General features: G+C 43.3%; 1 protein-coding gene across 1 annotated transcript in view; it reads left to right on the top strand.

The window, feature by feature from the left end:
* MEGF11 (multiple EGF like domains 11) overlaps positions 1 to 12,475 on the top strand; it is a 261,478-nt gene that overhangs the window by 146,432 nt on the left and 102,571 nt on the right. Inside the window, exon 7 of the mRNA XM_077828321.1 lies at positions 5,175 to 5,349. Coding sequence (XP_077684447.1) covers positions 5,175 to 5,349 — 175 coding nt within the window. The remainder of the gene's footprint in view (positions 1 to 5,174; positions 5,350 to 12,475) is intronic.

Genomic DNA, 12,475 nt, shown 5'->3' with positions numbered 1-12,475 from the left:
ACCTGCATTGAGTGAGGACGGGCTAGGATGAACAGTGTGTCAAGGAGGGCTAGGGCACATGTTTTTAGAGAGACTCTAAATGTTGGTGGATCAAGGCCCCTCTTAGCTTTGATCCCCTGTAATAGTTAGTTACTTTCTATAGCTGATCTGCTCTTGGTTGCTGCCTAGCCAGTGCTTCCGATGCCTTTCCTTCCATCCTTGCCCCATCAGCTTCACTTGCAGCAGCCTCTGCTCAAGATGATATCTCGCTCTCCTTAATAAATGAGTCTAGTCTCTCCATTGATAATAATCTGTTTTTTCCCTGCATCTTATCACCACTGTTGTGGAACAGAGAGATATCAGCAAGCTGTAGAGCTGTAAATGTTCTTTCATTCATGTGTGGTATTTCAGACTTCCACTTTTCAATGAACTCTGCAGAATCCTGTCAATTTCTGAGCCAAGGAGTGTCTGAGCTGATAGGAAATGACCTTCTCCAAAGACATTCCATATTTTGAACAACTCTTTGTACAGACTTCCTACTTGGTCCCATGCAGTGCATTCCTTACCCAGATTTTCTTTCTCCTGGGGCTGCTGGCTTCCAAAATGACTCAGTTCCTGACAGCCATCTGCTTTCCAAAAATGCCATTAAAAGCTGATGGCTAGTTTGTTTTGAGACCTTAACGATCTGGGATAATGTTATTAACCACTGGATAGGATGGAGGGAGAGGCCGGCTTCTTTTTCTGTCAGTGGTTTTGTCCTTTTCAGTTCAGTCCTTGGACAACTAGCTTAAACTGTAGCTTTTTGCGGGGGAGGCGGGGAGAACATGATTTGAAATACAAGATCAGCTTTTCACAGAATCAGAGATTATAAAGCCTGAGGGGGGACCATTTATGATCATCTAGTCTAGCCGCCTGCATAGCAAAGGCCCAATAATTCCTGCACCAAGGCATTCTGAGAACTTCCGTACAGGGTTTCAGCCAATCCCAGCACTAAGTATAAAAGGCTTGATTGTGACTTGAACTGTATACCCAAGGAGGCAGAGGAATGTAAAGGTGTAAGAACCCCCACTCCTGCCTAGTGTCTACCTGGACGTTGAGAGCAGGTGTGCAAGAGTACAAAGGGGTTATTCCCTTATGCCCAGGAGATGGGCGAAATCGTGGTTTCATCTTCCCAACTAGCTGGCCAGTGCAGCTGAGCCAGCGATGAGGGTTAGCAATTTACTGCTAGCACGGGCCAGCAGCAAACGTTTGTCCTCACCAGCAAAGGCAGAGCAAGAAGGGAACTGTGGCTCCTTGTGCTTCAGCTCACATGTACGAGCCCACCTGGAACCCTGAATCATTACTCATGTGGCTAACCCATGCTGAAGCCAATGCTTCTGTGCCTTCACTGCTCTGCTAGCTAGATTAACACTGGTTGGGGTTTGTCTACATGAGCTGCAGTCGCACCCCATGATTGTAGATGTACCCTAAAAAATATTTCTTAAAGGGAAATTGAGAGGGGGAGGGCACCAACAATAGAAAATTGCAGCAAATAATAAATAGGAGTAGAACTGATGTTAACTATAGCAAAATAACAGGGTGGGGGAAATGTACAGCTTTTACATGGGAGTGCAGGAGCAGAGGAGACTGTTCTAAACTGCGGTCTGCACTAGCAGCCCCAGAGCAACTCCACTGTTATGCTGTGTCTGGGGGGAGACCACTCCCTATTTCCATTTCTCCCGTGCCCCCAGCCTGGCTACTTGGGCCTGATGCCAGGGACACGGTTGGCCCTTTGCATTCATTCTATCTCTTCCACATCTCTCCTTCCTAACATGGGGGTACATTTTAAGTAATCCTATTTGATAAGACGCGGTTTAACATAGAAGCACACGTGGCAAGGTGTTGTAAGAGCATGGGGGCAAATGAATGTCCCCTTGCTGCAAGAGATTGAAAAGCAGATGTTAGTGAGATTGCCTTCTCTGATTCGTCTGCAGGTCTTGTGTTACCTTACCAGCCCATTGGATTGTCTGTATTGTTTGTGTTTCTTAATTTCAGCTTATTGGCTGGTAGGGAGAAACTTCTTTTACATGTTATCCATCAGGCTGCCAGAGCGTAATGTAGACAGATGGGCTTGAAGGGGCATTTTCAAAATGGGGAGGGAAGAATTATGCACATCTATCTGATTGTTAGTGGAATTACCTGTGCCTTACTTTAAAACTTGTACCTTCCAGTGTCTAAAATCTAAAACTGTATCACCTTGACCTACTGTATGTGGTGAATTAAATTCACTAAATTCTATATATAGTTAAGTTTACACATTGACTGGATTTGTACAGAATGCTGATACAAAGAAGAAGAAACAGAAAAGGAGATTCCTAAATCTCTCTCTGTTTTCATGACAAGGGGTTTCGTTTAGATTTTTATGTAACTCTACTGACATTAGAATGCAGTGGTATTTTTTACAAGTACCAGAGTCTCCGTAATAATATCTCAATACTTGTATGGTGCTATCAATTATAAATCTCAAAGGGCATCATTATCCCATTTTAGAGGTGGAAAAATTGAGATGCAGGGAGAGGGTAAGTGACTTGACCAAGGTCTTATAATAATGGTGGCAGAATCAGGAAGAGAACTCAGGTTTTCTGACATCTGGCATAGAAGCCAATCTAAGTCCATGAGTAAGTCTGTCCATCAATACAACCTGGCTATCAAAGATTAATGTTATGTTTCAGTGCACTGTATCTCTATGGGATGTTGACCTACTGTTTCTACTTCCACAGAATATAAAAAAGATACCATAAAGCTCAGAGATTTATTTAGAGAATTTTCCTAATTCTCTGGTAACAGCACTCTTTAATGGAACATACAGACCATACCTTTCGAAGAATCCTAAGCAGTACGAGTGCCGGGCCTGAAGAAAAAAAACAGTCTAATTTCACTAGTATGCTGGGACTTTGGTATAAAAGGCTAATTATATGAATCTAGAGGCCACAAGCTTCTGTCTTGCATGTGCAAGATCGTTACCCTCTTCTAGTCTGGAAATAGAATTGGCTCCGTGGAAGGGAGACAGTGCTTCCACACCCCTGCTAGTGGGCCTGGGGGCAGATTCCATCCCCCCAACTCTTTTGCAGCTCCCTGCACAATGCCAGTTTATGCTAGCTTTGTTGTGAGTGTTAGGATTAATTTTGCCCTTAATAAATAGCCTGCATCCCATGCAAAAAAGCTGTCCTATTTGATAAAAGAGCCAGCCTTCAAGCAGAAATGCTTACGGGGTAGAGTATTTTCAATTGAATTGTCATAGACTGATTCAAACTGCTGTGATCATATATTATTTTTGAAAGATTTAATTTAGACAACAGATGCCGCACTGGTGAAACCCTACAATACGTGCAGTAGAAACAAAACCAAAGAAACGAAAAAAAAAATCCTCTTCAGAAATATTCCTTTAATGTTTGGCTTTCTGCTCCCATTAGATAATGATGAATAGATGCACAGGGAGAAAAAATGAGCTTTTATTATTTTTATCTAAATGTTAAGAGGTGCTGTGTGAGCAACCATCATTTCAGGGGGATGCTTTGTCAGAAGAATTTCATGGCTGGTGGTTCATTAGGCTGATGAATTGTTTTAATTAGTCAGTAAAACACTATTTATGATGAAACATATGACAGTCGCAAAATGTGGTGATTCTTAGTCACAACAATATGTAACTAATCTCTTCTACCAATGAGAGCATAAAATAGGCTCACAAGCCAGGCTTTATGAGGTTACCTTTAAAATGAACACAGAGGATATTAATGGTATAGCTACGAAGAAACCCATTCAGTCCAGCCATGCCAACAAGTAACTATAAATCATAAATAGAGCCTAGATTGGTAGGAACCAGGAAGAAGATTCCTAGGATGTTCTCTCTCTATAGATTTTACCTTCGAGACTAGGAGAGGAAATCCTCACTTGTCGCAAAGTTATTCCTCTTCTCTCTACCCTAGGGCCAGAAGGTGCCATTAAGGCACCGTAGTCTAATGGTGCGGAGGCGGAAGGAGCATAGTGCTTCCCCGAGAAGAAGCTCCCACTTCTCCCCATAGTGCAGCACCCAGGAGAAGCTCATCCCCTGGAGCCTGTAACACCCTCTGCATCCAGTTGGCTTCACTGGTCAGTGTAGAGGAAAGGCAAGGTGATGGCCATGCCCCCTTTGCATGGCGAGTGCCCCAGGGGGAGCTAGGAGAAGCAGTTTCTGCACAGAGAGGAGGAATTGGTGGGAAAGTACAAGGAGGTGCCCACTGGCTGCTCCATGATAGCGGGGGAGGCGGTGCAGGGACAAAGGGAAGAAGGATGCTTGTCCCCTACCCACCTTGGGATCTGCTCAAGGACCAGGCACAATCTGGCCCTTACAGCTTGATTTTTATTTATACTTTGGCCCCTTTCTGCTGCCAGAAATGGCCCTTCATGGCTATTGGAAACACTCACTATTCAGCATTCAGGTACCCTAGAGAGTTCTGTTGTGTCACGCTCACAGAGGCCCTGGCTCGCCTCTCTGCACAGCAGAGAATTTGTCCCAGGACTCCCGTTGATTCCAGCCTTGTGCACAGCTTCAGGACCGTGGCTGTGCTGAGCCCATTTGATGTAGCTGAGGATTCCAGACATTGTCTTTTCTGCAAGGGAAAAGTTTTCCCCACCTACTTTCCCTCTGTCTGGTTTCGCTGCTCTTTCTGAAATTTTCTGTCCTGTAGTCACTCACCTCTGTGCCAGGAGGCTTGGAAGGAATTCTGTTCAGAGCTCCTTTTCTCTCTGATCACTACACAGTGATCTCCTCCTCCTTTAGTTTATTGTTACCTTCAAATTGTTCCGAGCCCCTGCCCATCCTAAACTGACCATACTGTGCCTAAATACTGCAGTTTATGTAAGGCCCCCATTGATGTCTGTGCCAAAACTCCCATTGATTTGAATGGGGGGAAAAGAGCAAATGCCACGGTGTGTGAAATCATCTGCTCTTTGCAGGTTTCTGAATGCCTGTGACAGGTTGGCGTCGTGTCACCTTCAGCCAGACATTTCCTGCCTTTTATAGCTGCCCTGAGCAAATTTTAGCTTTTTTGTAGTTTATAATCTAACTCTGGCAGATATTTGACTTGGAATTTTCTACTTTCAGGTTTTGTTGCTATTTACAACGAAGATTGTTTATTCAACTGTACCTCTCCGTAATGCCTGTCTTTCTTCATTAGCTGCCATCCACTCTCTGGAGAATGTACCTGTAAAGCTGGCTCGGCTGGACTCTATTGCAACGACACCTGTCCTCCTGGATACTATGGTGAAGGCTGCCAGCTGACCTGCCTTTGCCAGAACGGTGCAGATTGTGGTAGCGTGACAGGGAAATGCACCTGTGCTCCAGGATTTATGGTGAGAGAGAGAGAAAAATAACTGGGTATTTAACATGGGGTGCCTGCAAAAAATAAAAGAGGAATTAAGTCTCATGGTCCTTTATTCTGATGATCCCCAGCTGCTGTCCCCAGCAAGGGGGGAGTGCAGTGATGGTTTAAGCCTCCTTTGTCCCCTGCTGCAGGTTCTGAGTTGAGCCTGAGGATTGGACTCCCAGTATGCTTTTTAGCAGTTGTCTCAATGAAGTATATATTTTTAGATGTGTGGGGTAGGATTTTCAAAAGTGCCTAAGGTAGGTAAGTGCTTAACTCCTATGGGGAGTCAGTGGTTGTTGGGCAACTAACTTGCTTGGGCATTTTAAAAAATATAGTCCATGGAGCCTAATTCTCCACTCCTTAACATAGGAATAAATCAGGAGTCAATCAACTACTGTGAAACCAGCATAAGAAAGAGGGAGGAATCAAGCCCACAGCATGCTAATAGCAACTGTAAAATAAAGATCCTCTTTCTTGCCAGGAATACCATTCAGATTTACAACATACAAATATTTTGGGATCCTTTACTCTTCCTATTAGTAAAAATATATATTGCAATATATATTGCTCCCAGACTGCATTACTGCAAAGATGAAGCCTAGTAAATTCCTATAACCTTGCTTCAAAATAATATTTAATCTCATAATGAAGATCCTTCTTGCACAGACATTTAAGCAGCGTGGTTATTGAGGATAGCTCTATAGTCACTGAAGCATATTTAGGCATTAGTATCATTGCCTTCTCATAATGTACTATAATCTCTGGCAATTAGTCCATGAGGGGATGTAAAGCCTTGAAATTGCTAATTTATTGCCTCTGAAGTGTATTTGTCATTCAAAGGCATGCCAGATGAATCGAGTTACAGTAGTTCTTTCAGATGCTATAGAATATAGTCTGCAAGGAAGATTCGGCAGAATCTCGGCCACCTTTTCTCCCCACCTCGAACCACTTCTGCCCTGCTGAGCTCACTTTGCGGCACATTCCATCTCCTGGGTGGGGAGCACATATTAATGCTCCTCCATGGAGCAGCCTGCAGGTCGTGCTGTAGATACAGTGGGGCCAGAACCCTCTCAAGTCACAAAGCACCTCATCTCAGTGACAGGCTTGAGACCAGATTCAGCTCCAGATATGTACACACGTCTCTTCCTGGAGCAGTGGGGAGCTGTCAGAGTAGAATTTTGCCTTTGGACTCCACCAGCCCTAGGTGTGAATGGAGTGTTTCTGAATGTGGGTGTCTGGCACATGGCAGCACAGACAATAAGAGTGCTACTGGTATGGAGCTGGACAGAACTAATTAGTCGGCATTGGCATAAATGAATTGTTTCGTGCTTTTTTCCCCTAATGTGAAGCTTGGTTGATGTAGCCCAGAGGGCAGCAACTGTGACATGTAATTGCAAAGAATTAATGTGAGATAAAAATCAGACATTATACAAAAGTGTTGGATCTAAACAGAAGCTGCTATAGCAGGGTAAGGTAAAAGGTTTCATGTAAGATAGGAAACTGTTTAATGTACAATAGCTGGAAAGGCAGATAGGTTGGACCCAGAACGTTTCAGTTTGTTGGATAGCTAGAAAGTGTAGTGACCAAGAAATGGCAGGACCTTTTCCTGGCAAAGAACTCCCTCTACCCACTTCTCTTGCACAGATGGTCTGTTTTTTTAACTGTGCCATGCCTCGTCTGTGTCAGGGCAGCTGGGCAGGGTTTCAAAATGAGTCATCTGCGAATGCAGCCAAAACTGGGAAATTTTGTTGGGATGTAGAACAAGCCATTAAAAACACAAAGCATCTGGTCACCTTTGCTAAATGTATTTAAGTAGAAATAAGTTGAAATGCGTGTGAGTAGTTTGCTAAATTTTTGGAAGTTAAACAGATTTTAAGTTTTAAAATAAAAACGTACAGTATAGCTGTGAAAACCTTTATTAGGTGAGCCACTTCTAAAAATTCAAATGCCAAAGCAAAATATTGGCCAGCTAAAACGTCTTGGATGTGGGTTCAGATCATTTTATATCTTTATTTTCCTTGATGGCATTTTGGGTGAAAATCTGCTGCTAGATTTCCACATAGATGTCTCCAAAAAGTGACTAATGCTGGTATTAAAGGGGCCTGTATGAGTCTAGCTTGTTTCTGCAAATGTACAGTAAGTAAAACTGTGTCCTCACTAGGGGATTAGACCACTTTAACGATATAGTTGAAGTGGTACAAAAACTGTGTGTAGACCAGCCCAAAGGGATGTCTGAAAAACCTAACTGATCTGTGCAATTTTCCCATATTCCTAATTGTGTTTAACTGAGTCCTGACCTTGCCAGGAATAACTCACTGGAGTTAATTGCTTCCCTCGCTTACGGTGGATTTGCACTAGTGTAACAGAGTTCAGATTTACATTGGTGGAAGTGAGAACAGAATCTAGCCCACTGCCAACAGAGTCTTCAGATGAATATGTAACTCCCATGTAAGGTGTCACATCCCTATCTCATGGCTAGCATGGAAGATAACAGCCAATTACTTCTGAAGGTGACAGAGTTATTCTGTTAGCTCAAGAGGTAGTAGTCTGTGCTGTAGAGCTGAAGTCTATAGGTTCTAGCCATGCAGATGACCTGTGGTTCCAAACATTGCATGTAGCCACCGAGGACATGCCTACATCTATATCTTTACATATCTGCTAATGTATAGGGCAGATGGCAAATTTCAGCAGATAGGAACTTTGTCTGAGCTGATGACAGTCCACACACTGGCACTTTTTCTTTCCCTGTAACAGTTCAACTGCGTGTGACCATCAGCACCTGGGAAATGGAAACAATCAGAGCAGCATTGTTTCACCAGCATGAGGGAAGGGACATTGTAACTAGGCTGGAGGAAGAGCTGCCATTGATGCTGAAGAAGAAGCAGGCAGACCGTTGTGGTGTGTATGTGGTGAGGTGGCCCAGACGGTGGTGGAAGGATTCCGTGTGTATGTGGTGAGGTGGCCCAGACGGTGGCGGAAGGATTCCGTGTGTATGTGGTGAGGTGGCCCAGACGGTGGCGGAAGGATTCCGTGTGTATGTGGTGAGGTGGCCCAGATGGTGGCGGAAGGATTCCGTGTGTATGTGGTGAGGTGGCCCAGAGGGTGGCCTCTTTATAATACAAATGGAAGTGTTTTTGTCTGTTTTGAGGTAATGGGGCATTGGCTAGGGGAGACGAATGATTATTAATACGTTTCAGTTCCGACCTTGGACCCAGTGTACAGGCAGAAAGTGGGTTGTGTGATGGGGGGGTCCATGGGAGTTGAGGGGAACAGAATCTTCTCCCCGCTGGCTGCAGAGCTGCTCCAGCAACATCAGGGCGGTAGTAGGTCCTGCAGCTGCTGAGCCTCTCCTGTGCAGGGGATCTGAGGGGCGCAGCTGTGCTGTGAAGATGACAGTGACGCACTGTAATGACAAGCAAGCCCACTGGGAAGTTAGTATGTGGCGTTTTTAATAAACATGCATGAGGACAGCCCCTGATTACTGAGCTGCTTAACCACCAATCAGGGATTTGAAAAGCCCTCCCGCAACCGGACCTGTATTTTGGGAATGCACACTTGTGACACAGAAAGAATCTGATCAACACATACAGGGTGCCACTGTAAACTGGGGATTAAAGCGGAGGAAACTTCTCTAATGGTAGCAGTTCCACCCACTCACCCCTGCCACAGAAAGTCACTCTGCATTCCTCGTGATAAATGACTGGAGAGTAATAATGGAGGTGGCAGCAGGGGTTACACTGACTCGCTGTGTCCTCCCTTCCCAAGTTTTTAGTGTTTTGTCTGTTTTCCAAAAGTCTAAAGGCCAGATTCTGCCCTCACTTACCCTGTTACAAGCCCACTCAAGGCGATGGTGCTAATGGGGTGTAAGTGAAGTCAGGATTTGCCCTGACCCTTCTTCTTTTGTTTTTGGTTCACTCAATTTTATTCCTGTAATTCAATAAACGAGGCAAAGAAGGCCAAAGGATATGAATTAAATATGACAGGAGACCACAGGAATCCTGACCTTCTGTCTGGCAAGGAAATCTTGAAACCAACCCTCAGCACATACCTATCAGCTTTTCAGTTACTCAAGTCATTATATGTGCTGCTGAAATCAGGCTGAAAAGTTCACACTCTCCATTCTGCAACTAATTGCAGCTCTCTGAGAAACTATGGTTAACTAGCTACTGAGATCTTACTTGGCTTTATGGCTTTGTTCCTTTGTGGGTGTTTTGTTTTTCCTTTGAAAAACGTATTTACCTTCATATTCTTTTTTGCTATCTGGTGTTGTAAGGAGATATGGCATTAGAACATTTCTCAGGCCAAGACACTTTCAGCAAACTTTAACACTTGTAGATGGAGTGTTTGGTCAGCTTTTACTTTGGTGGGTGCTCAAGTCTATATTTCATATCTAGGTGACAGAACTTATATTACTTTAAAGGCTTCATCTATCTATGCTGCAGTTTTTTGAAGACCTGTCTGTTTTTATTGAACCCTGCATGCTGGCAAGCAAAGCTAGCAGTTCATCACCAAAATGAAAGAATTCATTCTGACACTTCTTTTTTTCTTGACTATATTGGTAGTCCCCATTCAGACCCATCCCTGTATTATATGGTAAGGAAAGGGATGGAAACTGTAAAAATAATCTCTTTATAAGAGATGATTTTTCTTTTGGAATATGCCTCTGAGTCCTTTAGGCTTGCCCAGTTATGACTTTGCATTATGCATCTATAGTCATTTGAATCTTTTGTTATTACTCCATCAAAACTGGATTTTAAAAATATTAATAAAGGGGTGTCTTTAGATTCTATCCTGATCTTTAAGTCCTTATGTGTATGTAACTCCTGTTGAGCTCAGCGGGGATTTTGTCTGGAGAAGGACTTCGAGTTTTGAGGACTTTGGGCCCAAGTGTGTCTGAGTCCTTAATGTTGTGTGTTAAGTGGTAGTTTCTGAATGCAATACTTGGTCCACCACTGAGAAACAAATTCAGCCTTTGAGTTTACATATACATTTCTGCACACGTTTGGAGTAGAATCTATCCTCTGTAACACACCATAAATAACAGGGTGGACACTGTATAATCTAATTAAATAGAAATCTACTACAATATACAGAACAAACCTAACAATCCATCAGTTAACGCAAACAAAAATCTCTGGCCAGTCTTCAGCTCCTGTAAAAGAAACAAATAGGCCTGCACAGCCCACACCAAAATGAATAAAATCACCAACTACCTTTTTCCACATTGTAAAGGGAGACTGAAGTGGTCTGTTGAGTGTTCCTTCTGGACTCTGGCGCACACAACATCTGTCCCTGGATCCTTGAAGGGAATACACAAAAGAGAGAGAAGCCATTCATTCATCTGCAGCCCTTATTCACCCATCACTTTGGCCTGGGGGCAAAGAATCTTGGGACCACAATAGCGAAGATAGTAACCTCCTGGAAAGAATTGGGGGGAAAAGATGCATTGTTCCAGAATGTAACTTAAATTAGCAATGATGCATGGTAGAGAGGGTCAAATAAGAACATCCTTGACCGTGTAGATGCATGTACAGAAAGTGACTGTCTTTCTGTCCTGAATGTTGGTTCATGTCTTGTCACGTTCCATTATGTGATGTAACCATCTCAACCTACACCAAATCTTCCTCATTCTTTTTCTCCCTCATAACAGAACAACATCTGGTACGCACTCTCCAGTCCTGGCCCTTTAAAATTTCCTCTTCCTTGAAGGAAGGCAGCATCTTACAGAAACCTAGTGTTCTTCAGCTGAATTTACCAAGCAGGGTAGAAATCCCATGCAGATCAGGAGGAATTTAAAGGGCCAGTGCTTTCTCAAATACTCATGATTGATAAATATAAATGTATCAGAAGATTCACATTCTTCCTCATTTTTGCTTTCATCTTTATTACAAATGTACCATCCTTCACCATTTCAGAAGCAATATTGGCAAATGAATGAGATTCTTCATGGTCATATAAACCCTTGATTCAGTAGTAAAGGTATTTTATAAACTTCACAGAATTCTTGATATGGAAAATTATCCTGGGGTTGAGATAGTGGATCTGTTTTGGGGTCTTTAATTCATTTAAATGATCAGTTTCTCTTTGAGGCAATTCTAAAAGTACTTCAGTGGAAGCTCATCTCAGAGCAACAGGGCACCTCATCAAAAGATTTTTTTTAAAAAAGAGGGGAAAAAATCTTCAATAGAGCCTCTCTCCTTTTATCCTTGATTTACCGAGCATATCGGTTACCCCCCTTTGTGAACAGCTCTTTTCATTTATAAGTATAAAATAAATTCAACTCTTCTATCATGGTGTTTTTGTTACCAATCACCAATATACATTTTACTGGCTGGTGGGGGGGAGGGGGAAAGTTTTGTGGCACAGCGATTGTAGAATCAACTGGAATATTACAGGCAACAAAAATACTTTGCCCAGTCTTATTTCACGGATTACATAACGGCACAAACAAGTTGTATTTTCTGCTTGCCCATGTGTATTTGTAATCCATTGCTTCAGAATAAAGGTGAATGGCTTGTAGTAGTGGCAACCGCCGACAGAGAGGCTGCACATGTGGCTTTTTGCTCAGGTGCTAGCAAGGTGTGGCTGAATCAATAATCAGTTGCAAGAGCAAAAAAACACCCTGCCTCAAGGTCCCTAAAATATAAAGGACTTTGTGGGCCAGAGTCTGAACCTGGAGCGTGATAGGGAAGCAACCTGTCTTTATTCTATCAGCCTTTGGACTCTTCCTCCTCCCTGGATGTTTTTTCAACATGCCATTTATTGCCCCTTCTTTTGTTTTCTTCCCCTGTAGTCATATAACTGTCCCTAGGGGGATTAACTGTCTGAGGTGGAGTGAGGCCACAAAATGGGGCATTTTGTGACCTTTCCTATATTCTGCCTCTTTTTCTAGTCATTGTTGTCAGCCATGGCTTGGTATCTTGCCACAGCGAAGGAATGCCTATGTGAACCCATCTCCACTACCTCAGCGACTCGGGAAGTTAAGAGACAGGGATCATATGTGGGGCGGGGGTAAACCATGAAGGGCTATAAAAGTGAAGACCAGTTTGTGGTGGTGGAAGAGGGGGAGCCAATGGAGGGATACAAACAAAGGAGTGACATGATCAAAGCAA

The sequence above is a fragment of the Eretmochelys imbricata genome, chromosome 10 (genome assembly GCF_965152235.1).
Source record: "Eretmochelys imbricata isolate rEreImb1 chromosome 10, rEreImb1.hap1, whole genome shotgun sequence".
Classification (NCBI taxonomy): Eukaryota; Metazoa; Chordata; order Testudines; family Cheloniidae; genus Eretmochelys; species Eretmochelys imbricata.
This window is presented reverse-complemented; position numbering and strand designations above follow the sequence as displayed.